Below are 27,126 nucleotides of genomic sequence, written 5' to 3' on the forward strand. Positions count from 1 at the left end.
CGCTCGCCGGGGCGTGCGAGGCGCGCGGCGCTGGCCGCAGCGCCGCGGGCGGTAACCGGGGCCCCCCCGGAGCGGGGGCCTCCTCCCCCGCCTCCCCGTCGTCCTCCTCTGCGCTGCCGGGGCGGCGGGGCCGGGCCAGCGGGCTTCCCCTCGGCCGGTCGCTGCCGGGGCGGGGACGCTGCATCCTCCTCCTCCTCCCCCGCCGCCCCCCGGCGCTGGGCGGAGGTGAGCGGGATTAACGCGCACTGAAGTGGGCTGGGCTCCGGCGGCAGTCCGCCATGACAAAGGCGGCAGCGAGGCGCTCGGTGTCTCCGCGGCGGGCGGATGCGGCGGGCGCGGGGAGGGGCGGGGCGGGGGCTGGCCCCGAGCGTGCCGCCGCGCTGGGKGCCGCCGCCGCCCGCAGCACCATTTTATGCTGTCATCCAGCGTGCCGAGCGGCCGAGGGGCATCCGCCAGCCCTCGCCGCGCTCCGGAGCGGTCCTCTTCGTCCGTCGGAAGCAACGGCAGCCTGACTGCCCGGAAAGGATGCCGCCGTACCCGTCTGCGGGCTCTGGGTAGCCTGGCGGCCTGATAAACTGGTATTCAGACAAACGTTCAAACCGCATTTGCCCCGATTGCACTGGGTGGTGAAACAACTGTAGCCAAAACCTTTCTTTAAAATGGCTCCTTAACCCGCTATTTATAGTGTGGTCAGGACTTGAGCACATGTTAGCAAACACTGGGGAACAGCCACTGAGTTTCTGTGTGCCAGCACTGGAAGAAGCAGCCACTAAAACTTTCTCCTTTCAGGTGTCTAGGATGTTAAAACGTGCTTCATTTATCCTTAAATAGGAGATATTGCAGTTACTGCTTGTGGTAACTTTATGTGGAATGACCAAGGTTAAACTGCTGAATGTGTGAGGTTGGTAGTTGGAATGTGTAGAAATAATAAAGCATATATAACCAAAATTAGTTCTCACATTAATAATGAAACCCTAAAGGATGATGTATTTCAAAGCACATTGTGGGGGCCTGAAAAATGACCAAATCAAGATACTTGAAAAGTTGGGGGGTGAGGAAGGATTGTTCTGTCTTGATGTACAAAAAAAGATGTCAGTTATCTTGGTTTGGCAGAGCTTGGTTTAAAAAGTCCTGATATGATGCATGCTATAAAGTATCTCAGCCAGCTCACGCTATCTCAAATGCTGATGTTCAAGTAATATTTTAAACAGTGAAGTCTCCTTTTGTCTGTGAAAGCGTAGCCTCTCAGGCTGAGGAGTACTGCCTGGGTGAGAGGGTCTAGCTGATCCCGTTTTGGGAAAGGAAGCTAACATTGTTGAAGGGTGTATTCCTTGAAACTCCTTGAATATTTGTGGAGCTCTGACTTTGCAACATCCAGTGCGGGGTTTGATTTGCAGATCCTTATGGCCAGTCTTTCTGCACATAAAAGGTTCTGTTAAGGCACAGCATTGTCTGATACTGTTTGACTAGCCTGTATTTTGTCTGTTTCTATGAAAAACTTAGTGTTGGCTATTTTCCTTGTCAATCTTGTTATATTGATAATTAGATGCAGCTGATGCTGCATCTTGACTGTAGTCTTATGAGAAAACTGAGTGATGGCAAAGGACTGGAATTGTGCATATGCTTGAGATAGGAATGATCTGCTTTCAGTTCACATTTGGATGCTTATGTTTGTAAATATTTCAAATAATATTCCTTTAAAAGTTAACAGTTTCTTAGAAGGAAACAGTGACTTGAAGTTTTCAGTCCATGTATTTGAGCATTGAGTGCTTGTCTGCTTTGTATTCTAGAGTTTGATTGTACATCCTACAGTTTCAAACTTCTTGGAAAATGGTTGCTCTGCATATGACATTAAAACATCTTTGTCCTTGATAAATGTCTGAATAATACCTCCCTGTTTTTCCTCTTTAGAAAGATCAGCATGGATAAAAATGAGCTGGTGCAGAAGGCCAAACTGGCTGAGCAGGCTGAAAGATATGATGACATGGCAAGTTGCATGAAGTCTGTGACTGAGCAAGGAGCTGAGTTGTCCAACGAAGAGAGGAATCTTCTCTCTGTTGCTTATAAAAATGTTGTAGGAGCCCGTAGGTCATCTTGGAGAGTCGTCTCAAGTATTGAACAAAAGACGGAAGGCGCTGAGAAAAAACAGCAGATGGCTCGAGAATACAGAGAGAAAATTGAGACTGAGCTAAGAGACATCTGCAATGATGTGCTGGTGAGAAATAATGAAACTGTTGATCCTTTTTTACTTAAAGTTACAGCGTAAATGGTGCTAGCCCTCTCGGACTACTTCTAGTCTTTCAGTAAATGTGGTCTCTTATGCCATTTCTGAAGGACAAGATTTAACAAACGTCTGACTTTTCTTTCCCTAAAATACATAAAAATACATATATTTTTTTTAAGCATAGTTAGTGCTAGTGTATTTAGAGATATGTTGAAACCTTACTGTATATAAAGGTAATAGTTATAAAAAAAATATAACATATCTATTTGTGACTGAACAAGATACAGGTTTGGGTTTGAGTCCCACCACCCTACCCCCTCTCCCAAAATGCACTGTTTATGTCCTAGATGGCTCTGATTTCTAGAATTTTAAWATGCTCTACTAGTTGTAAGAGGTAGTTTTTACTCTACAGAAACTGTGCCCCTCCCTGGGTAAGATGATGTAATGTTAGTTATGACTCAGCCATGCAGAAAATTGTCTGCAGGAAGAGGCAGTAGAAATGCTATGATGCCCTCTTAAACTTACAATTTTTAGCAGCAAACTATAAGGGGACCAGAGTTAGGCATTTTCAGAGGCTTATATATTTTCATTAGGAGACTGGCTGATAAAATCCAAACCTCTTCCAAATGCTTAGTCCAGATTGTCAGTTTTTTCAGTTGCATATGTCAGTCGTGCTTCAGTGAGCACATCGTTAGTGAATGTCCAGTCCTGCCACTAGTGTGGTAGATGTTACTGTCAGCAGTAGAATTTTACGCTGCAAAAATGTGAACTGCAAACTCTGCTGCTGTGTTGTCCCGTGTGTAACAAGGGATCAAGTCATACCTGGAAGTCAGAGAACGACATATGATATGTGGAAGGTGTTAAGTAGCTGAGTATGTGGTTGAAGCCCTGATGTCAAACTAAAATTAAGATCAGTGACTAACTAGTAAAAGCTTGACTTGCTGTGTAATATAACTAAATGAGCTTGATGGTGATGACGTCTAGAAGACTGATTCTCCAAAGGTGTGTAAAAGTTGACATTAATAGCCCTGAGTCTTGGCTTCCAGTTTAGGCTGGCTTCCATGGATTTTGTAACACACCCAGTTTCATATGTTTTGTTATTTTGTGTAAGGATAACCTACAAGCTACCACTGTGAAAGTGGAAATACCAATGTAGAGGAAAGAACTGATTTACTAATTCTTAGGTTTTTAAGTGGTGGCTCAGCTATTTAGGCCATGGAAATAGGAATATAAACCTAAAGTTCTACTTTCATGTTATTTCTTTTTTTTTAATTGATGGAAAGTCTTACGGTGGGAACGGGGAGGGATACTTTCAGTTCTGTGTGATCTAAAGTTCTTGTAAAACTAAGTTTGGGTTTAAGAAATAATTTTAATTAAGCCCTTGGTTTTAGAAACCCTTTTGAGTAGAACTTAACAAAGTGTTTGCAATTAAATTTTTTTTCTGATGATGGAAACCAGACTGAGACAAAACTAGCTTGCTATTACTGTACATGCTAAAAACAAAAATGAAAACAACAGAAAATAGTTTTCAAGTCTGCTAGAGCAAGTGTGTACAAGGGGTGGGGAATCTTGTCTTGGGATTTATAATACAAAATGGGCTTGTATTTCCCTTTGCTGTGTTTAATGAGAAATATATAATTTATTCAAATAAATTATCATTGTTTTACATGCTGTTATTTTTAGGCAGCTAATGTCTTACTCATTTTTAGTGTTGCCAGTCCAGTTTTTCTTAATAGATTACCATTCAGCTGAAACAATGCCTTAGGCAGTGATTGATAATAATAAAACTACTTTTCTAGACTTGGGTTTAAAAAAAACACTCATAACTTTTCTGTTGTTTCTTTTGTGTTCAAGGGACAGGATTTAAGAATGCTTTCAAATGGCATGCCCCAATTTGACTTTGATAATTACATTGGGAAAAATATATATATTTAAAAACATATTCCTATTTCTTGGCTGGAGTGTCCTTTTCACATGCATTTTTTTTATGCACCTAGAAACTTGAATGACCATATTGCTTTACTTGAAATCTGCTTCCCTTTACCAGAGAAAAAGAATTGCAATAACATATTTAGTTGTTTCCTATGAACAGAATCTGGACAATGCTACATGCAGAGGTAGAATTTTTTTTTTGTCAGTAGATCTGATGTAATTTTTGTACAGTGTAGTCTYGTCTATAACTGTTAACAGAGATGAAAAATGATGCCTGCCAAATCTTGATGAAGTATGTCAGTAAGGGGATCTGAAGTGTTGACAAACATTCCAACTTTTAGTCCTGAGCCTTGTCAATTTCAGTACCAAGGCAACCTGGATACTTTGATATCTTTTATTAAGAGTGTGAATCTGTTTGAGCTGTTGTTGTGCCTTCAGTTGCCTGCTAGGCTCTTAAGTAATATTTAATACCCTGGAGCGTTACATCACAGCTGAGTGTGGAAGTGACTGGCGTCCCAACTTCTGTGTTGAAGGGAGGAAACCAGTTAAGAGAATGTGTTTGTGAGTAGCAGAATGTAGCCAAAGCTGGCTCCTCTGCAGCTTCTCGCTCTTTTCCCTCAATTCTTGAAATCAATTTACTAGTGTTTGGAAGAAACATTCCTTGTAATCCAGTGGACACTGAGTATACTAAACTGTTTCTGGGTTCTGTTCCCCCCTCTTCCACTAATTTAAGGGGTGAATGAGAGCAGTTGCTGGACTTCTTTCTTGCTTCATAACTATTAGGGACTTCGTGATTAAAAAATTCGGCAGTTATGTGGGCCAGGTCCAACCATTTAGTTTTTCTCTCTATACTAACCTTGCAGCAGTCAAAGCCAACATGTACATCCTTGCCCCTTCCTAAATCTTCCCCCACTTACACTTGTTTTGGAGCACCTACATTGCTCTCCAAACAGACAGACTTTTCTTCCTGCTTGCTGCAGCCTCTGAGTGCTACTGCAGAAAGAGGAGAGCCCCAGAACCTCTGATCCAGCACCAGGTCTATCACCAGGGCTGTCAGATATACACTAAGCCTGAGTATATGTCAGTGTAACAGACCTAATTTCTGGTACTGAAAAACTGCAAATAATTACAACACATCATGCATAATACAAGTTATTTGCAGTGTTAACAGTGAAGATTGAATTACCTAATTCATCAAGAAAAACATAGCAAAAAGTACAGTGCTATACTCGAGCATCCTAAATGTGCTTGAGTATTACAGAAAATTTCCAGCCTCAGAAACTTTATGTTGATACAGGAAATGAAGCTTTTTAAGTACTTTTCCTCATGTTATTGAGTGTGTGCTTCACGTCCTGTTTCACCTTCTATAGTAGAAGGAGTGTCTGCTTGAAATACCAGTAAAATGGTCCTTTTTTTGTTATTTCCATAATAAAGGATGATATTAATCTAACAGGTGTGGATTTTTCTTCGAATTGCTTTTTGCAGCTGATGAGAAACAGAACTATAATTAGTGGTTCACATTAAATCTGTAGTAATATGAATTTTTTGGCTCATGAGGACTCTGAAGTACAAAGAAGAAAGTATGGAGAGGTCTTTGAATAGCCAACATCTCATATTTCTTACTGCTTGCATATTAGAAGTTTTCAGGAGCTCTAAACAACTAGTGACTTTCAGGCAATCTCTGACACAAATTAAATACCAATGAAACATTTAAAATATGACTGGTGACCTTCAGTTTACTATGAACATAATTCTAGATAGTTACACTGTATTCTGTAGTCTAGCATGTGCAGCCATGGTCCCTTGTATTTCCTCTAAAATCTACAATATATGATTTTTTCCCATGTTCTTCTCCCATGCCCAATCTTCTGGGTGATCTGCCTTTCTGCCCTAAGTCTCCCATCAAAGTCATAGTTTGCCTTAAGTAAACCTCTTTGTTTGCAGTGCCCAAGCACTATCTTTTTCCCCCTTTTGAGCCTGTGATTTTTAGTTGTAACCCTTAATGTGTAGAGTGCTTCCTGAAACCTTGGCTCTAGTTAGCATTCTAGAGTTACTGTTGCATATAAGTGCTACACAGCATTTTTCYCACTCCCTCCCTGTCAGAAAAACTGAAGGATAATGGTGCTGTTCAGGACCCTCTCAATAAGATGAACTGTTTGCTTTCTTTGCCGGGTTGTTACTTCCTCCTAACTTGGTGCTCAAAAGCATAAAATGGTACTCCTTGTATACTTGTACTACTTAAATTACTTTGCACTTGTTATGGATGTTATACTTTTTTAGAAGTGGCAATTGTTGTGGAAAGAAAGTTAAATCTTAACTTGGTGACTTTAGGTTTGCAATTCTCTCGTGCATATTTTTTTTTTAGAGATCGGGGTAAAGTTTAGTAACCTGTTATGGGGCTGTAGCTCTCTGGGGGGGGAGGGGAAAACATAATTCCATTCAAAATGCTTTTAAATGGCTTCTTATTCTTAAAGAATATACTGCAAGTTTATGCTTGTTGCCTTCACATTCTCAAATTACTTTGGGACTGTTTTCTAGTCGCCGCAAACACCTGGTAGGTTACCAGGTTAATAACTATTAAGCCTGTTTCTGTGCCAGCTCGTAATGACAGGATTAAGAAATTTAGTCCTCCCTCTTACAGCAAGCCATGTGCTATTTAGCACTCTTGCAGACAGACATATACCTGCATTTTTATTTTTTAAAGCCAATCATTGTTTGATCCATAAAAATGTCCTCTTGCTGATGGTAGTCGCAAGCAGCTGAGTAGATTGCTTGTGAGCTCCAGTAACTCATTTCATACCACTTTGAAATATTTCCATAACATAAATATTAACAAAAAAAATGCAATGCTCTGATTGAAAATAGCTACATTTAGTTCTGTGGCTCCTTCAGAATTGCTTTTTTTTTTTTTTTTTTGTCTGCAGTTTGTTTCTGCTTTTGAGATTTGTCTTTTATTTGGTGATTTTGAAATACATAGGGGGAGGAATTTGTGTAAACTTCTATCTGCAGTACATGGCTCTTCAAAGGAGGATGGTTAACTTTTTGAAACCTGAGAGTTGGATGTCCAACATCTTTGTTATGAAAATCTCAGTCCCTAATTTTTAAGCTGTTTTCATCAAATAATGTAATTTGGAAGGGGGATCATTTAGTTTAACTCTGCTCAGAGCAGGTCCAGTGAGATCAGGTTGCTCAGTGCATTGTCCAGTCAAATTTTGAATAATTTGAAGGATGGGAATTCCACAGCCTCTCTGGACAGCCTGTACTAATATTTGACTAGCCTTATAGTAAAAGAAGAAAAAATTCTTATATGTGATCAGAACTTCCTGTGTTCCAGCTTTGCTGCTGCTTCTTGTCCTTTCACTGTAGACCTCCAAGGAGAGTCTGGTTCAGCCTTCTCTAGSTAGCTGTAGGCAGCAGTAAGATCTGTTTGATCTTCGCTTCTCCAGGCTGAACAAACTAAGCTCTCAGCCTCTCCTTTTATGTCATGTGCTCTAACCCCACAATCTTGCTGGTGACCTCCACCAGACTCATTTCAGTACATTCATGTCTGTCTTGCACTGTGGAGCCTGAACCTGGATATAGATCCTCAGATCTCATATCATGCTTTGTTAGAGCTCATATAAAAGATGGCAATGTGCTAGTGACATGCATGAAAATATGTCAGTACCTCTGATTCACAGATATTTCTGTGAATGTACTTCTATATATTGCAGAGCAAAATGTAGCCAGGGTTTACTAACTTCTCATGATGGTTATAATTTAAGCTTTTGATTAACTCTCCAAATCTAGCTTTCTCAATTAGGCTTTAGCTGGTATAAATTCTCAAATATATTGAAGGTAGGAGGCTGAGGCAATTTCATTAAACCTCCTGATTCAACTCTTTTAATCCTTTAATCACTTCCCTTGTTGTAACTACACCCCTTTGCAGTTTATCTTGCTGCAGTGGTGAACACTGCCTAGAGTAATTTCCTGTATTTACTAACAAATATAGTGTACTGAAAGTGTTGAAAAGGTATTGAATCACAGAGAATTAAAACACTATTCATGGATCGGTTCAAATATGAGATGGCCTATTGGATATCAGTAAGGGAGAATTAATGTGTTGGTTTTTATTTATTCTACATTGTTAATTTAATTCTTTGTAAATGCATGAAACTTTAGCTCATGTTTGAAAGGGTTTTAGATTCCAGCATATATGATATAAATAATTTGCTGATAGTGGGACTTCATGAACAAAAGTGAGCCAGTAGTCATTAGTCTTAGCAAGAAATCCGTCCATAATGTTGATAGATGTTTTTAATGCACCCATTTATCACAGTATTGGCTAATGTGCTCTGCAGGAATGCAAACAGAAACATTTAAATAGAGTTGTTCGTGATACTTCTCATAGCTATGCGTGCACACACACATGCACACTTATTTATCCTCTTGTATTTGTTGGAAGTAGAACAAATCTTTATTATAACCAGTTGTCTGCTCTCTTAATTTCCCTTGACATTGATGCTTCACAGTTGGCTTTGAAAAATAAGAACTATACATAGTGCTTGTACTGTTCAGAATCATCTGAGTAACAACTTGTTTTGTTTGAAAGCAACCTCTGATGTTCAAGAACCTTATGCGCTTGCAAGTGAGACTCAGTTTTAAGCAGCCAAATGAGCTGATCAGTTTAGTCACCTAACTGTGACAGATACTCTCCTTGTTCCTTGCTGTTGAAGAAGCAAGAGCTTCTGTGTAAACAGATGCTAAGCTATCTCTGTTTTTAGCTGGAAATTTCTGTCTTGTTACCATGAGCTTGACAGAAATGCACATTTCTGAAGCAGGTTCTCAGACTCTTGCTTGGTTTTTGCTATAGGCAGACACAGCAGCTTCTGGCTGTGAACCTGAAAAGGTGATGATCTGTTCAGTCCATAGTTAACTACCATTTTGAAAGTTTGTGAAAAAGCTTGTACTATTAAAGTTAATCCTTTGCTTCTGGCAAACAGCCAATACAGCAAGGAAAGAAATACGGCAACTGGAAGAACATTTTGAAGAGTGTGATTGTTTCTTAAACTTGTTTTCTATTGAAAGTCAGCTCTTGCATAGTTGCTTATATTTCTTGTAATCTGATAGTAGCAGTGCCTCTCTTTACGACAGGCAATGATAAGAGAGAGATGCTTCTGTTGAGATGCACTGTATATTCTTAAGGTTTTTGTTTTTGTTTTTTTTATCAGATTCAGTGTGGAATAAATGAGGTAGAAGCAGTTGTTTTTTTTTCTGGATGTTATTGACCTTTGAATATGATTACATAGCTAACAAAAAATATTTAACAACAGGAGTCCAAGTTCTTCAGTCTCTAAGTGATCAGATTCCCCAAGTGCAGAGTAGACTTACATTGCTAAAACGGCATTTTTCAGCAGGTTTCAGATCTTCTCAGAGTTCAAATTGCTAAGGATAAATGGTTCCTGCTTTTGTTTCTCATTGAGTAGAAATGCTATAGCATGTTTATAGGGGGGTTTAATATTATTTCTTCAGACATCAAAACTGTAGAACCTTAAGATAACTAGAACATGTCTTCTGGTTTAGAGTACAGCCACAATAAGCTTATTTAAAACTACCTGTCTAGCAGGAAATCCCATCCAACTGAATTAGTTTCAATTTTATATTATCACAAACTTCTCATAGATGTTCTGTTTCTTCACAAAATAATGATCTGTGGCATCTCGTACCATTTTATTTTGTCTCAAATCTCCAATGATCTGTTGTATTCAAGAAATACCCTATGAGGTGATGCTAACAAAATAGGTAAGTGTTGCACCTTGGCTTTGTTTTTCAGTGAAGTGGAGAAGATTGTGTTTTGTTTATTAACGCTTATAACACAGCAGAAGAAATACTAGAAAAATAATAAGGATTAAGTGGCTTATTGGCTGCTGTGTTCTGTATGAGTTTTCTCAGAGTTGGTTGCTAAACTTGAGAGATATTTTTTCCTGTGCATCAGAATTTGATTCCTTCACTGTCAAGTGTTGTTTAACATACTTTGGTGAAACCTGTAATAATTGGCATGAGTGACTTTAAAAGTCTTTTGAATAATCTCCAAGAGTATATCCTGATATGAAAAAAAAAATTTGCTTCACTTGCCCTAAATACTAATTGGAAAGCAGAGTGGGAGAAGGATCAAGCTAGTGAAGGGCATGATAGTCTAAACCAGGGCTCTTTATCTTTCCTTGAGGAGGGGACAGCTGAAGAGGTTGATGTGCAAGGAAAGCTACATATATGCCTGTAAAAGTGTGCAATGGGAGATACTTCTTCCCATTGCCTCAATTTCCATCCTTTTTATGTAGGCCAAGAGCATGTCCGTAAGTGCACTATTTTTTCCTTTTTTCCCTTCATTTGCGTATTAGTGCACACACGCACTTCTCATTGACTTAGTTCTGTCCCCCAGTGTATGTGTGAACATGAAGATGGTTTTTCTGCATGTCCTACTTCTTTTTCCCATGTCTTTTTCCTCTTGTCCATGTGTGGCACTGCTTTTGTTCCCCCGCTTAAAAAAAAAAAAAGTTACTGTTTATTCATTGTATTTTTTTGCATAAGCTAAAATTTCTTGCCATTCTTTGTCTGCAACACAGGATTCCCTTTTCTCCATTAGTCATTTAATTCTCTTTTCAGTCATCCCCTACTACTTACTCAGGCCTTGTTTGCTGCATTTTTCTACTAGATCTTTACCAGATTAGCAGCCTTGTGGACTGTAGTCCATCAACTGTACCCTTTTCCTAGACTTAAATCCCAAGTGTTCCTATGCATGTCACACCTCCCACTGTTGCATGAACTATGCAATTAAATTCCTTCCTCCCTGCCCCCTGAAAGTCTGCTCTTCCCTTTGTCCCGAATTCTGAACTGCTTCCCTGCCTGGGCTGGTGACTCTTACCTCATCTGGGCCAGGCAGCCTTCTCTCCTTGTCCTTGTCAGACTGCTGCTGCTGCTGCCTGTTTGTGTGGGCAGCCAGTCTGATGGGAAGAAAGAATAACTGGTACTGAGAACAGGCAGCAGGTGGTTCTCTGGGCCTGTCTTCTGCCTCAGCAGCTGTTTTACCAGAGAGATCACTGGTGCCGCAGCAGCCACTAGTATTTCACAACTTTTGTGTACTGCTGTTGTAGCGAGGAAATAAGTAGGTAGAAATCTTTAGCTAGTTTTAAACAAGAGGCTTTGCTTTTGGCCAGAGTAGAAGGCAGACAGCAGAACACTCCTTTTTCCCCAAGATGGTGGGATGTCTCTGCGGTTGCAGAGCCCCAATATTGAGGTAAAACTGTAGTAATCAACTGCATCATAATACGCCTGTCCCAAAGAAGCTTGAGTTTGAGGAAGAGATTGTCTAAAAATATTCCCCTTAAAAATACAAATATTTGTTATTTTCTTCAAATGATTGAGGTAGACTGTAAAAAGAATATTTCTGTTGGCAACAAATGACTTAGTTAAACCCTTTGTAGTGTGTATGCAAATCTGTGCAGTGTACCTAATTGCATGCATCATTTCATAGTCTATTTAACTCTTCTAATCGTGTTGCCGAGGCAGAAAGACACACACATGGAAAATCAAACACCAGCTTTTTGTAGGAATGGTAGGTCTCTTGAACTTGTCCAGCGCAGTTGGCCTGCTTTGAATAACTTAGATGTCACCAACATTGTCTGTAAAGGAATAGTTTAACAGAGGTGTGCTACAGTTACCATGCTAGTTGGTTAGTTCCATTTGAAACTAAGTACATGTAGTTCTTCCTGCATTGTGTCACAAGATTAAGATCTCGATCTGGATCAAGAYTTTGAACGTCTACACTTTACATCTGTAGTTATTAAAATACTCACGCTCAGCTGTGCTACTTGGTGGAAAATATTAAGTAGACATTGGGGGGGGGAATCTCAGAGTTTTGTACCTCATACTATGGATGAACAGTTGTTACCCTAGGAGCATTGGAATACAAGGAGTAGCTTGGTACTCTACTGGATTGTAATTGCTAGGTGTATCTTGATATATCTGAAAAGCTGTATCTTAAGATTTGATGGACTTTCACTGACTGTAGTGTTTCATATCTTGTTCTACCATAGTGCTTCAGATGGATGTCCTTGTTCTTAATATCCGTCCTGCCTGTCTTACTCGCTTTTCCCTCCTCCCTCACTCTCCTTCTTCCTTTGTAAAGAGTAAAAAGCATTTAGAGACCTGGATGGTGTAAAAGCACAATAAGGACTTTTGATTATGAATTGGTATTGAAATTATTCAAATGATCTGAAATTATCTGACAGTCTTCTGAAAGAAATGCAGACTTTAGTACTAGTGTTTTTATAAAGTAAAATCCAATAAGCAAAAATGAAACTTTTTTTTTTTAATGAAATTGGGAAACAAGTTCTATACAAAGGTAGCACTTCTCTGTGCACAGGTAGTCAAGTATCTGCAACTGCTTTGCCATAGTATGTTGTAGGTATTAAAAGTTTATTTTGATTTAAGGGGAGTCTGGACAAACATGTGGAATGTGGATGAGAAGCCTGAAGTTTACGAAATTCACAGAAAACACTCTGGTTCAGGAAGTCTGTAAGCATCAGGTGATGGAAGCTATAGGAAGCATGATATTTTGTTGCTTTCTTTTTGTAGTCTTCTAATGGCATCCTCTTTTGGGTGTTGTTGCAGGTGGGATAGTAGACAAAATAGACCTGTCAGCCAGTGCAGTCACTCTTGTGTTCTTGTGATGTCTTGAAGGAAGATAATGGAGCACTTCTTACATCATGAAAATATTAGGCCATTCTCAGTTAATGTGAAATGTCAAAGAAATAGGTTTTCAGGCTGAATTTAAAGAAGTGTTCTTTCATGTCTTCTACATCCTTGTGCTGTGTAACACACAGATGGATGACAAGTGAAGTAAAATTCAGCAAATATTCCCATGTAGTTTATCTTCAAAACTAGAAATAATATCATAATTATATGTCAGATGGTTTTCAGTATTGTCTGAAAATAAAAGGCCTGCTCTGTTAGCTCTGAGCGGAACTGATATTGTTTAAATTAGGCAATACTTATCAATATACTCTTTTGGACTCTTGCTGTTCTTAAGTTTTTTTTTTTGGGGGGGGGGTGTGCAGGACCGAAACCTTTTTATCTCTTCAATATTTCTAGAGTTTTTACTCAACTAGGTATCTTATTTTTTGGTATTTAAAATAATGTTCCTTGTTCTAAATACTTTAACTAGATATTGCCTGCTCATTTACAACTGTGTGTTTCTAGAAACAGATGCTTGTATTTCTTATGATCTGTTTGTTGGGAGGAGAATATCTAAATTGAGCTGTTGATGCAGTCCTCAAGTGCATTAGTAATTATCTAAAATTTCCAGGCAGTAACATGTGCTGACACTGAGCCTTTAATCAGGGTAAATATGCATAGGACTAAATGGAACTGGGCAAAATGAGGCATTAATTTTAATGTGCTTGTGTAAATTTGGGGATGGTCACCTGGCCCACACAAGTCTTGTCAAAGTTGTATGCAAATGCTTTTATAGGAAGGGTAGTTTTAGGCCTCAAGTGTCAGGAAAAGACTATTCAAGTCTTTACGGGTTGGCTTCCTGTCTTCAACTGAAGTTCTGACCACAACCTGACAAACTGAAGTATGTATAACTTGCAGTAAGAAGCAGGATTTTTTTTTTTAGTATTTTTTTTTTTACACTGAATTTTACATTTCTTTCATTCTCCAAACTGAATCTGATTTAACTTTTATCTTTAAGACTTTATCTTGCAAAGCTACAGGAACAAGTCCATAGGGCCTTTCATCAAAATAATAAGCTGTGTAGTGCTTACAAAACAATTCAAAATGCATTGTGCTTATGCTTAATGTTGCTAGCTGTTGACTGTGCGCTCTTTTGGCTTTTGAACAGCAAAAGAACAGGTCTAAAAGCAAGGACAAAGTGAATCTTCTCCTGTTCAGTGTTTAGTATAAGCCAGGATTGAAGTCCACTGGTAAAATAATAAAATTTTGTGCTGATGCAGTTGTTGCATCTTTGGAGACAAAGACTGTTTCTCTAGTGCAGACTTCCTGGGGGTGGAGGAATGTACCAAATTCATGACATTGCTTATGTATGGTATGTATGAGCATAGCTAACTAGCATCTCTTGAGTTTGGGTGTGCTGTCTCGCCCAGTCCAGAGTACCAGAAAGCTGTTGACTAAGAGTAATCACAGTTGCAGATGTGAAGTGTTGATGTCTGATCTCTTAATGGCTGGCATATTAATAAAAGTTGATATTCAAGTTTAATGCATGTATGGTTAAAAAAAAAGGGGGGGGTGTTAATAATAATTTTCCAGTGAAAATCTTTCCAGAAAGGCTGCATATGACTTTATGATGAAAGGTGTTAGAAGAACTTGTACAGTCTGGTACAGGTTTTGGCTGAAAAGTGCTCTAAAAAGCTGCTACTTCTCGATGTACTTGACTGCAATGCTTTGGTTTGTTTCATGGCAGTTGAAAAAATTTTGCCATCAAGCAAATTATAAGCTCTGAAAATTACAGCTAAGGAGTTGGGAGGGGAGAGGGGGGGTGTTTGGGGGGGCTCTGTTTTGTTTTTGTTTTAGCTCTTTCTACCAGATTCAAGCACTGTAACTAACTGCCCATGAAGTTACGGTCAGTGTGTATTAATATATGTCAGACATGGATGGGAATTTGGCATGGTAGCAGGAATGTCATGAATGGACATGAGAGCTTAGCTACATACCATGTAGCTTTAATATACTCTTGCTGAATGGCCTTTCTTCTGTTGTCAGGATGTTTTATGTATTGCAATGATGTGGTTCACCTAAAAGACTTCTTAATTAGTTTATTGGTCTAGTATTAGGCTAGTTGTTAGCTGAAGTGACCCATGTGGTGGTTAGTTCTATACTTGTAAGAACTGTCATATCAACTGGTAAGAGAGGGAGAAGGTGGATGTATATGGGTCGTATTATTGAAATAGTTCTTCTTACTATCTATGGGAGCTTTGTTTTAGATAAACAGAACACACAACAATGGATTTTAAAAATACTTTTTAGTACCTCCTTGTAGAGTATGTGGAAAAAGTGCATCCTCCAGAGAAGCTTTACAGTTACTTATTTTTAAAAAAAAGATGCTACTCTCCAGTGTTCTTCAGAAGTGGATGGGATTTAACCATCAAACAAAAAATTGTGGCTTATGCCTGTTTCAGTTTTATGTTGTCTTTTGTAGTTAGAATCTAAAAGGTCGGTCATTTTAATGGTTTCAGATCTGTATGACTTTCTGTAGCCACACCACCTACGTGCAGATTGCTGCTTTCACTGCAAGTCTCTAAGACAAATTAGTACCCTCTGAATCTAACTAAGCTAACTTCTGAGGAGTGTTTATAACTTCATGTTGGTAAAGGAAAGTGAATCCTGAAATAAAAAGACCAGTACTGACAGGAGAAACTGACTATATACAGTAATAGATACTATTAGATAAAAGATAACTGAAAGGAGATCTTTTCCCTATTTTATATGCTAACTTTTAGATTTTAATCTGCTTTCACTTTTTTTTTTGTTGTTATTGTTCTTAATGTTTAGTGGCCTGTAGTGTATTTGTCATAAATAAAATTCTCCCAAAGATATGTGGCCTACCAATCCTATGGGGTGTTCAGATAGAATAGGCTGCTTTCCTTCAGACATGAGCAAATTACCAGTGCAGTCCAGGACTCCAGGTGTCAGAGAATTTTTCCATAGGCTATATTTGGCTTGGGTTAGAAACCCTCCCCTCTGCCCCAATACAAGGTTTACCTACTGTCCAAGTTGCTACTGCCCTGCTAGAGTCTATCTAATTACGAAGATTTTTATTGTTATTAGACATTCTTAAAAGATGTCTGCTATTGCAAATCACCCATTCAATCTGTTGTTTGCAAGCAACTCTACCTCAGTTGTGACTTAAGTGAAGTTTAGGTCTGAAAGTTTGGTTGGTGCTGTGCTAGTGAGTAAGGCTGTACTTTTCAGTCAGGCAACTTTCTGTACAGATAATGAATAATTTGTGTCTCTAGAATCACTGAAAATATTTTGGTCTGGTTAATTAACAGGGAGGGTACAGAGGGAGGGCTACTCCCCCTGGTGCTAGAAGGTTAGGTGCAGACCAACACTCCTGACTTAATTGCACTCCTGCAGGGAAAAACTAATGAGCAGCCTTTATTCTTAGTAGTTGGGAACCTTCAGTTGTCATTGAAGTCAGAGTTTCTTGGCGGTGATGGAAAATATCATAGCTGTGAATCTTGACGTTCTCTAATGATGAGAACAAAGCGTATAAGCAGTTAAGGAGAACAGAAGCACGTGGTCCATGTACCTTACAGGCTCCAGCTTTGTTCCAGCAGTACTGAGGCAGAGGCAGCACTGAGTCCTTCTCCTTGCATAGTATACGCCCTTCGAAAGGGTGCCCTGCACATGAGGCAGCTCGGCAGCCAGTTTGGCTGACTCCATAAAAATACTCTGCTGCTGAATTGCTTGTGCTATGCCTTTGCTAAAGGATTCTTTCTGCTCTCGTTCAGGCAGGAAGCACAGACGCAGTGTTCTAGATGTCGTCTTGCATAAATATAAAATGAAGCTGTATACCAACCCCTACAGTACTGAAAATAGTTAAAGATGACTGAATAAATATCTTCCATTGTGTTAAAACTATTTAAAGAAAATCCACTAGCAGTTTTAATCTCTTTGGAGCATAGGCATAGCAAAACCTTGTCTGACTTGTTTCTGTCAGCCCAATTTTGTTGCCCTATCTGTTGAGAGAGCAAAAAGAGAGAACTGCCATAATAGGCCACTTCATTTTGACAGGTTTCACACAAGTTTAAGTCATCTAGGTTAAATATTCATAATTTATGTAAATGAATTAGCAATACTTAAAATAAAACAAATTGTTTACTCTTCTTGCTCCTTCTGTCAATTACAAACATAATTTTCTGTAACTTTATGTAGGTTGTCTTATTTACCAGAGCTGGTGCCAAAGGTCACAAACTACCATATCCAGATTATGCCAGTCCCAAGAGTACATCATGTAAGATAACTCAGCTAATGTGCAGGTCACTATCTGGTACAAAAGTACTGTAAAACAGTCATAATTCTATGGTTTTGAACAGTATTTACTTGTCCATTTCTGCAAAGCAGAACTGAAATGTCAGTCATGTAATTTAAAATGAAAAAATCTGAAAATTGTGTTGAAACCTCTTTATAAAAAATTAATGTTTGCTACATAGCCTTAGCAAAGTATATGTAATAGCTTCTGTTTTCACTTTGAGTATTCAAGAGCACTTCTGCACATTTTTTGTCATTTCAATAAATGGCTTTTCTTTTGAAATCTGACTTTAAACACTCAATATCAAAAAGTTTGACAAGCTTGTGCTTTAATTGGGCTAAATGTGTTAGTGATTTCTTTTTTCTTTTCTTTTCTTTTTTCATCATAGTAGAACTCTTGCTAAATTACATGACTGCCTCACCTGGGAACTTGCTGTATTAATTTAATATGCAGTTTGAAAAATCTAGAAAAACCTGGTCTTAACTGGCAGCCCACAGGCAGGATTTGGTGGGGTGACTCCAGGCAGCCACCTTTGCTTTGGAAAAGATAGGAGACACCTGTTAGGGCAGCACATGAAGTCAAATAGCTGATCCTCTTCAGTATTACATAGCTGTAGACTGTAAACTGTCCAGAGAGGCAAGAATCCAGGTTCACCTTGCAGTTCCTTACCTTTGGTGATGCCAGTATGGGGCTTCAGCTAATAAGCCTCATTAGCCGAGTTCCCATTTCCTGTGCACATAAGATATTGGGATTTCAGATTTGGGAGCTGATATTTTAAGTCTTTTTATTATTTTCTGTGGATGCAGACTTTCTTCTGTTGTATACCCTCTGCACAGACTCTTCGGATTCACTTATTTTTGTCAGGGTACCACATGACAGCGTACAGAAACCCTTCCTTTGGTCCTTCAGTACTCATCAGCTGAATTAATACAGGCTTCCTTCCTGTCCTCCTCATGGAATCACAGCATGGAACATTTCTGCTTGTACCTAGAACTGTGATCCAGAACAAATTCTCCTTAGGTGGAAGTGCTATGTAAGATATTTAGGGAAAAAAAGGCAGGGGAACACAAAAACTAAAGCTTTCTTGACTTTGAAATAGGTTGAATCGATAGTTCAGTTATACTACAACAAACTGTGAAAGTGTGTTTGTTCAAAACACTATGTTCTTTGTTTCCATTTTAGTCTCTGTTGGAAAAGTTCTTGATCCCTAATGCTTCGCAAGCAGAAAGTAAAGTTTTCTATTTGAAAATGAAAGGAGACTACTACCGCTACTTGGCTGAGGTTGCTGCTGGAGATGACAAGAAAGGTATTGTATGTCAGCTTGTTGCTACGATTTGTCAAATTAGATTGCTTTCAGTGGGACAGTGACATGTCTTGAATTTTGGAATACTTCTGATCTGGATATAAATTTCTTTAGTAATAAGCTTTCCTTTTTCTACAGAAAAATCATAGGTCAGTGGCTTTCAAATTAATTACAAAAGTTTCCAAGTACCCTGCAGTTTGAAGCAAAGAACAGGTGTTTAGTCACAAGATTTTGAAGTCAACTCTGATGCATGCATGCATCTGCCTTATCACTGGAAGTACGGGTTTACGCATCTTCTCTCTGGCTGAGTATCATTTTTACCTCTTTATAGGGGCCAAAGTCTGTAGTTTTTTTGAAGTTTTTTCCTGCCAATTCTGCTGCATTTCTACAGCACACAAAACAATCTGCATAGATTTATTGAGCAAGGAGACTAGAATCTACCTGGAGAGGAAGACTAGTACCTTACTCCTAGGAAAATTGTCTTCCATAACTATGTCTGGTTTAATCTCCAAATGTTCTTTGTTGCCTAAAGTTTCTTAAGTCTTCATGTAAACCGCTTGTCCTAATTGGAGGTAAGTTGGCTTCACCTGAATTTTAGTAGAAAAGTTGAAATAAGATACTTAATATCTATGGATCAGTGATACAGGCTTTTCCTAATTATATATTAGGTGGCTTCACTGCTGTAGTTGGAGACACCTAAATCATGTGCTGACTTCTCCTTTTTTTAACCTATATTATATTTAGATACAGTTTGTTGTGAATGGTGCTAAACTGTTCTCTGGGGCCAGCTTAGAACTGGGAGCAGTGTAGCAACTTTAGCACAGAGGCCAGTCTAATAAATTCTGCCAGCCCTGAGCTGCTTTCTTGCAGACAAAGATTAGATAGCCTGCAGAAATATGGGATACTTGGGAATGTGCAGACAGCATCTCTGAACATATGGACTTGAATCCCCCAGGAATTATTGGAGAGCCACTGAGCTGCACAGCTGATGTGTAATTTTGCTCTGTTGTAGAGCTTGTTAGATTCCATGTAGTGCTATATGAATGTGTGGCACACTGTGGTTTAATGCTGTTCTCAAGCTAGTAAGTTCTCCCAGTAGTATGAGATATAAAGATATCTATACGGCTTCATAGAAATCGGGTTGAGTTTGGTGAAGTCAGTGTATAGCTGAAATGTCCTGTTGAACTTAGAATAATTTCAAGAGGCTAGGGGGATAGACGTGTCTGCTTTTGCTTCGTGGCACTTCCAGTTATACCCACATTACCTAGGGTAGCCCAGTTGCCTATTATGCTGGATAACAGAGAGTTGAATGAAGTTACTCAGACCTAGGGGAATAGGCTTGGTTTGATTCCTGACTGCTTACTGCATGCAAATTGACCCATTCTTGTTGACTGCAGAATTACACATGTAACCAGTACTTTAGAACTATTATTGTAAGACTAATTTTGGTAATCTCTAGTTCACAAACCTGGAAAGTACAATACCTGTTTGAGACTAAGCTGCAGGCTTTAAAATTAGACTGTACAGATATTATTTAAACTAGTTTTAAAATTAATTTTTATTCAGCCCAGTCTCTTGGCTGAGCATTTTTTCTGTGGGTTTTCACTTTCCAGGTGAAGAAGAAAATCTTTTGAAAACCTGTCTAGATCGTTGCTATGGCTCCTAAACTTAAAATTCCTTGCAAGTGTTTAATCTTGCAGGCTTTTCCTGCATACTATCTGTGACAGCTAACCTTGTAGTAGAGCACTTGATAATTGTGGTTTAGGAAATAGTAGCCCATTAGTTGGACAGCATTCTGTCAGCCTTTTCCAATAAATACCAGCAGCAGTGTGAAGCTCCCAACTCTAGGGTCTGGATTTTTATCTTCATAAAACAGATTGCTTATTGTATCAAACAGGTTTTCTTGTCTATTGCGGAGTAACCCTATACTGCTATTTTAGCCTGGAACTTTAGAATTGTATAACTCTTTAGAAAGAGTTTAAGGTAAAAATACTGCAAATTGCTTATACTGGATGACTTCAAAATTAATAAATGCATCAAATTTTGCATCAGATGCACTAAATTCCCTGTATTAGTGCTCAGAGGGTAACTGGGTAACTATGTATTTTCTCAAATAAGGGGGAAAATGCTCAATTTTTTTAAATTAATTTGTTCTAGAAAAATAAATGATTAAAAATCAAATGCTGCTTATTTTTCATGCTGTTCATTTTAGCATTCATAAATGGCAGCATTTTCTAAGGTGTTTACGCTAGTGTTATGGAAGAGTAGAACACTTCTCACTCCTTCCAAAATCAACTTCCAGTAAAACCAGTCCTCCTCCACTGTAATGTATCAATTTCGGGCAACTTTCAAGCACTTTTTCTTTTCTTTTCAAGCACTCCATTATTACAATAGTGAGTGGTGTGAAGCCTGTAAGAAAATGAATTCAGACAACAAAGCAAGGTTTGAAGTCAGTTTGTAAATTGCACATAAGATGAAACAGGAATAGTGAAGAAAAAACAAAGTGCTGAATAGTTGCCGGGAAGTGAGTATCCTCCTCTTTCCYTCTGAAGAGGACAATATGATGCTATAATGTCTGTGCATGTTTAAAGGAGAACAAATAGCAGTTGCATAGGCATCCTGAATATCGGTATTCAGGTATTTTTCAGACTTTGAGTACTTCCYACTCAGCCACTGATGTATTTTTGAGTCCTTAGCCTAGAGATTTCTTTTTCCAGTATTTTTGAATGCATACAATTGGGCACTCTTGCAGAGGTGATGCTGGATACATTTTCATTCTGATCCAGAAATGTTGTGATTTGAATCCTTTTGCGTCTGAATTGAATGACTTCCTCCATCCCTCTTTCTTAGATGCTGTTAACAGTCTTTGAGAGTGCGGGAACAATGGTCCCTTTGTTCTCGGTGTCTAGCACTTTCTTACCTCCTGCAGTCGTCAGGGCATAGTCTAACTTTCGAGTTGTGTTGGGCTATGATTTCTGACTTGTGCAAGCATAGTCTGCTCCTAAGTTCAAGTGTGTTCAGTGAGAGTGGAATCTGTTGTGCTCTTAGATCTTAGTATATGCTATATAGATGGATTTTTTTTCTGCCAGATGTTTTTGACTTACATAACTGAACAGATTAAGAGAACCACAAAAGATGAATTTCTGACAAAAAGACTAGTTGTTAATTCCTGGCCCTTACTTCAAAGCATATGAGTACTAGAACTTTTAAGTTAGGTAAAAACACTTTCCATAGCTGCGCTGGAAATGGAACCATGTTGGAAGCTTTTAAAACGTGTATATTTAATTCAGATTGAGGGATGCTGCGTATTACCTTTGCCAAGCTATTTGAATGCAAATTCATAAATGACAGCTACTGGAAGGATCAGGCATGTTTAACAGGCAAAGATCATCAGTGTTTTCTGTGGTTAACATGCAGATCTTGAATGCTTTGCAGCATTTAAAAACATTGAAATTGTGATACTGTATTAAACCTGTGTGTAGCTAAAACTTGAATTTTTTTACATTCTCATTTAAATGGTGGTTTTTATCTTAAATATTACAAAAGTGTTGCAAACACTTGATTGTAAATACAAGTAGTCACAGGGTAGCAGGGAGACATTCGAACCTATGATTTGATCAATGAGAAACTTCTTTTAGCCATTTAAAAGTTTAATTTAGTAAAATCTTTATAAAATAGTGACATGTTGATTCATGTGTGCATTCACTCTTGACATACTTCTGTCACGCCAACATGAACACAGTCCCAATTGTATGTCTGAATACAATATCTGAATTACTTGTGGTTTTTGTGTGTGTTTGTTCTTTGCCCTAAAGGGATAGTGGAGCAATCACAACAGGCATATCAAGAAGCTTTTGAAATCAGTAAAAAGGAGATGCAGCCAACACATCCTATCAGATTAGGTCTGGCTCTAAACTTCTCCGTGTTTTATTATGAGATTCTCAATTCCCCGGAGAAAGCCTGTTCTCTTGCAAAAACGGTAAGTCTAAGGGTGGGAAAAAAATTCCATTTAAATTATTTGCATAACCTTTAGATGCATGGCCAATAAAGTTGTTTGTTTCTTAACTCTAGGCTTTTGATGAAGCGATTGCTGAGCTTGATACATTAAGTGAAGAGTCATACAAAGACAGCACGCTAATAATGCAGTTACTGAGAGACAACTTGACAGTGAGTATCATTAAACTCTGCGTATTGTTGATAGTGGGACTGGTCTTTATGGAACAGACAGTTGTCTTGTTCACTGTTAGCTGTTGAGCTGTGTCTGTTGTTTACTTACAGATGAATTTACAGTACACCGTATTTCTGAGCTGCATCTTTTTTCACACCTAACCTTTTGCCTTTACAGGCCAGTTAATATAAACATTTTTCTGACAGTAGCCAAATCCCCAAATTATTCAGTAATTCTTTTTTTATTCAAGGAATTTAACCTGTGTAGAAACAGGAAGTGAAATAATTTGARCTGTGACTAGCAAAGCTATTCTCTTCTAATATAACAGCAGTTGAGAATGCAGTCACATTTACCTCTTAAAGTTGTTCTGTCAGATTTCACATAGCTTGGTCTATTTGACTGCACGTGCAAGGAATGGACCCTACGAACATATCTAGCAAGTCCTTTTGGGGACCTGTTCAGTTGTTTGGACTTCTTTTCTTTTTTAATTTTGGTAAAACTGAAATTGGAATCAATGTTAGCCAGCATATTTCCGGGGCAGTTGCACAGCAGCTATCTTAATTCCTTTTTACTTGGACTCATAGCTATCCCCAGTGTAAGTTAAGGATCAAGATTGTGTCACTTTATCAGAGTAATCAAAAATTGAATCTTGTGTGTGTGGTTTTTTAACCTACTTTGAACTTCAAAACTGGCGAAGATAAACATCTAAGGCAAATGACTATGTTCAGTTTGCTTGCATTTACTGCTTCATGTAATTAATGGTATAGTTCAGTCCTCAGTCTTCTGGGGGGAGGGAAAAATGTAAGCAAGAATTGCAAAACAAGCAACACCTCTTTGGTCTGCATCTGTACTGCTGTGTTCACCTGTTCTATGCATCTGAGGTCAGGGAGCTCTAAAAGCAGTGCAGATGTTCTGTAACAGAACTAGAGGTAAGATTGTACAATTGTATAAGATCACTCAGCGTGGTAAGACCTCGAAATATAGTTAGTAGGCTATCCTGATAGGAGTTGCTGTATTTTCTGCTCTTGCTTATAACACTTTATTTGCCTGTTTCTTGGAATCATTTTTACTAGAATGGCTACTTAATGCTACTGCAAAAGCTACTTGTGATAGTTCGAGTTGTTGCTTACAAAACAATGGGAAGAGGATTTTCTCAACCTCTGTAATGGAGATATGGGATCAGCTTTTATGCTGTCAGTGTCTGTGTGTACTGTCCCCTTGAGTGAGATTGTTCAAGAGCTGACCTCTGAATGAGAGATGTATTGAAATAGATGGAGAATAGAAGTTGACTTTCCTCTCTAGCTTCCCAGTAAAAATAATCTAAAGCTTGTCGTAGCAGCTGGAAAGCAAATTGCTCCATACAAGGGCAAAAGCCAGTGAGAGCTACCATAGTATATGAATTACTGTAGTTGACCTGGTAGTTAAAATGAGTTTTCCGTTATAAAGGAGAAATCTATAGATAGTTGCAAGATTACATCTTCTTGAGTAGATGGATACATTTTGCCTTCAGTGTTTCATGTGAGCTGTGCCAGTCTTGCTCTTACATTGATCCCTGGTTTTCTACAAGTTCTCAGGGTAAAAAGTAACTTCTGATGTATGTGCTACTGACAAAGACTGCAAGGAATATTGTGAATTGAAAAAGGTCTGTTTTGCTACAGTTATGCAAGTCTATTACAACCTTTTTGAGGTGGGCATTTTGACAATGATTCCACATGTTGATCAGTTATGTGCAGTGGCAGTTTGCTCAGTTGGTGATTCTTCTTGCTTTCTTTCTGAATTTTGTATGGCTCAGGAGGAGTCTCTGATCATTCTCAATGGGAATTGAGGGCAGTTATACGTTCAGAGGAATGTTTAATAGATGAGGTCAAAATTTATTTCACCAGGATTGCTAGATATTCCTCCTTTTGTCTGTCTGTGTTGAGAAATTACTTTAAAAAAAAAAAGTTTGTTCCCATTTTCCTTCCCCTTAAGGGTTTTTCTTCAGCAGATTCTTTGAACTGTGTTCTCTATTGGTAATCCTCCTTTTAGAACAATAAGACTTTTTTTATTTACTGAATAAAAGTATGTACACATCTACAGATATTCTAGAGGTGAGAATATAGGACTGGAGCATTTTCTGTTGTCTTTCTACTAGCTCCTTTCACAAAATAAACTGTTCCTATAACTATTCCTTATAAATGCATGGAATAGCACTAAACTTCAGAATAAAGGATTTGAACTCAGTGAAGGTGCTAGAAACAAACTAGTATACTGTTGTTTCCAGTAAACTAACTTGTGGCTTAGTGTCTTCAGCAAAGAACATTTAATGCAGATATTGTGTGTTCAGAGCCAGAACAAGGCTATAAATCTTGCACAAGTTACTGTGTTGTCCTGGAGAGGTAAAATGTTTCTGATACTGGATTTTTAGCATCTTGTGGGAGCTTATTGATGTAAGCTGTAGATAGACAAAGAATTAAAGTTCTTCTCAACTTTTACTACCTAAGACCACACAGCGTGAAGTATTCAGTTGGAGCTGCTCTCTCTCCAGAGAGAGCGAGCTACTACAAAACATACTGGACTGGTAGTATGGTAGTAGTTTGGAAGCAGCCAGTGTCAAGAAACACTCGCTTCACAAAAAAATTTTTTTGCTATGTTTGTTGCTCTGCAAGTGATGCTTAGTTGTATTTAATCTTGATATGATGTTTAATTTAATTAATGTAATGTTATGGAGCCAAAAGTTGAATTTTGTGCATACTCTGTTTTTAGGCTGACTTACCCCCCATCCCAAGTTTGGAACCACTGTGTATTCATTTTCCCCTGCAGCAACTCCTGAATCCATTGACTGGTCTCAAATTTAACCAAGGGATAGAGATTTTAGTGAAATGCTTGGGGAGTGTTGGGGGGGAAGTAGAGGAAACAGAACCTGTTAGTGCCTTTTCTGAAGAACAGCAAGCATTCACTCTAATGTTGGATGTTGAGAAAGACCTTTTACTGAAGATTTTCCTTTGGAACGATGCATAAAAGTTGTGGTCAAGAAGAAGGTGCAAATCCACAGGAAACCAAGTATTGTTAGTTCCTGATTCCCATGTATCTGTTTTGTAAGTCTGATTCTTGCATGCTTCTAATCATAATTTAGTAAGCCTTGTGGATATGAGACTCTGGTTTTGACTGTTCATGAACTTCCTCATTAAATGCAATGTGAAGTTGGGTCACCTAGAACTAGATTTCTGTTTTATCTTGTGCAGGAGTTATAGCCATTTACTTTTTCTGCTTTCCTGCAAAGAAAAATATATTAATGGTCATGGTTTTTTCATGACACTTAGTAAGATTTTTCATAAAATTATTAGAAAGCCTATTCCTTAAATGATTCATTATTAATTATAAGTTATAATATTAATATCTTAAATACTGTACTCTGTTTTCTTTCCCAAACAGTTGTGGACGTCGGATACCCAAGGAGATGAAGCTGAAGCAGGAGAAGGAGGGGAGAATTAACCAGCCTTCCAACTTCCATCTGCCTCATTCTGAAATTTACACAGTAGACCATTTGTCATCCATGCTGTCCCACAAATAGTTTTTGTTTACGATTTGACAGGTTTATGTTACTTCTATTTGGATTTCTATATTTCCCATGTGGTTTTGTTTAATATTAGGGGAATAGAGCCAGTTAACATTTGGGGAATTTATCTGTTTTCATCTGAGGTGGCCAATATAGGGTTGTGACATTTTTATACAAGTTTTACATGTTTGGCATAGTACTTTTGGTACATTGTGGCTTCCCACAAGGCCAGTGTTAAACAGCTTTCTATGTCAAGCAAAGACGACTGCTTGCATATTGGTCTGTCATGGTGGAGAAAAGGGATAATCAGTTGCAGCCACAGGTGTAGTTAGCGTGAGTACTCAAGCTGGAGCACACATGGCTGTGAATAAACTGGTGTCCCATAGATACTGCATGTCAAGCAAACATGTGAAATCTGTGGAAAATACAATCAAGTGTACATCTTTGATTGCAGCTGAAGTGTTCCTTAAGACAGTTTGATAACCCAGTCAACTTTCTCTAGAGAAGGACAGAAACGGTTCACATTCCATTATTTGTAAAGTTACCTGCTGTTGCTTTCRTTATTTTTGCTACACATTTTATTTGTATTTAAATGGTTTAAGCAACCTAAGAACAAATGTACAAGTAAAGATGCAGTAAAAATGAATTGCTTGATATCCATAATGACACTGTATATCGAGCACAGCAGTAAAACAAAAACCCATGTATTTAACTTTTTTAGTTTTTTTGCTTTTGTGATTTTTTTTTTTTGATACTTGCCTAACATGCATGTGCTGTAAAAATAGTTAACAGGGAAATAACTTGAGATGATGGCTAGCTTTGTTTAATGTCTTACGAAATTTTCATGAACAATCCAAGCATAACTGTTCAGAACATGTGTATTAAGTTGATGTAAGTGGAATAAAAGTTTTATGAATGGACTTTTCAACTA

At 38.4% G+C, this 27,126-nt stretch overlaps 1 protein-coding gene across 3 annotated transcripts; it reads left to right on the plus strand.

Annotated features, from left to right (window-relative positions):
- The first annotated feature begins 411 nt into the window (after positions 1 to 411).
- YWHAZ (tyrosine 3-monooxygenase/tryptophan 5-monooxygenase activation protein zeta) lies at positions 412 to 27,126 on the plus strand. Of its 3 annotated transcripts, none has more exons than XR_003253629.1 (7): positions 412 to 578; positions 1,912 to 2,215; positions 18,369 to 18,492; positions 22,305 to 22,468; positions 22,561 to 22,656; positions 25,403 to 25,734; positions 26,072 to 26,157. XR_003253629.1 is itself a non-coding variant. In XM_026066724.1 (5 exons), exons 1-5 carry the CDS (start codon positions 1,922 to 1,924, stop codon positions 26,129 to 26,131), a joined length of 738 nt encoding a protein of 245 aa, XP_025922509.1. In that variant the 5' UTR covers positions 1,912 to 1,921; the 3' UTR covers positions 26,132 to 27,126. The 3 variants fall into 3 exon arrangements, 1 of the variants encoding a protein (XP_025922509.1); XR_003253630.1 differs by lacking the exon at positions 412 to 578 and adding an exon at positions 614 to 901; XM_026066724.1 differs by lacking the exons at positions 412 to 578; positions 25,403 to 25,734 and having other exon boundaries at positions 26,072 to 27,126.

This window comes from Apteryx rowi, unplaced genomic scaffold (genome assembly GCF_003343035.1).
Source record: "Apteryx rowi isolate R43461 unplaced genomic scaffold, aptRow1 scaffold_247, whole genome shotgun sequence".
Taxonomy (NCBI): Eukaryota; Metazoa; Chordata; class Aves; order Apterygiformes; family Apterygidae; genus Apteryx; species Apteryx rowi.

Bases quoted from the DNA above. Each gene is read 5' to 3' on its own strand.
- YWHAZ (XM_026066724.1), top strand. From the start codon at position 1,922: ATGGATAAAAATGAGCTGGTGCAGAAGGCCAAACTGGCTGAGCAGGCT. The intron at 2,216-18,368 runs GTGAGAAATAAT...TTTCCATTTTAG, and splicing joins ACATCTGCAATGATGTGCTG to TCTCTGTTGGAAAAGTTCTT. The intron at 18,493-22,304 runs GTATTGTATGTC...TTTGCCCTAAAG, and splicing joins TGCTGGAGATGACAAGAAAG to GGATAGTGGAGCAATCACAA.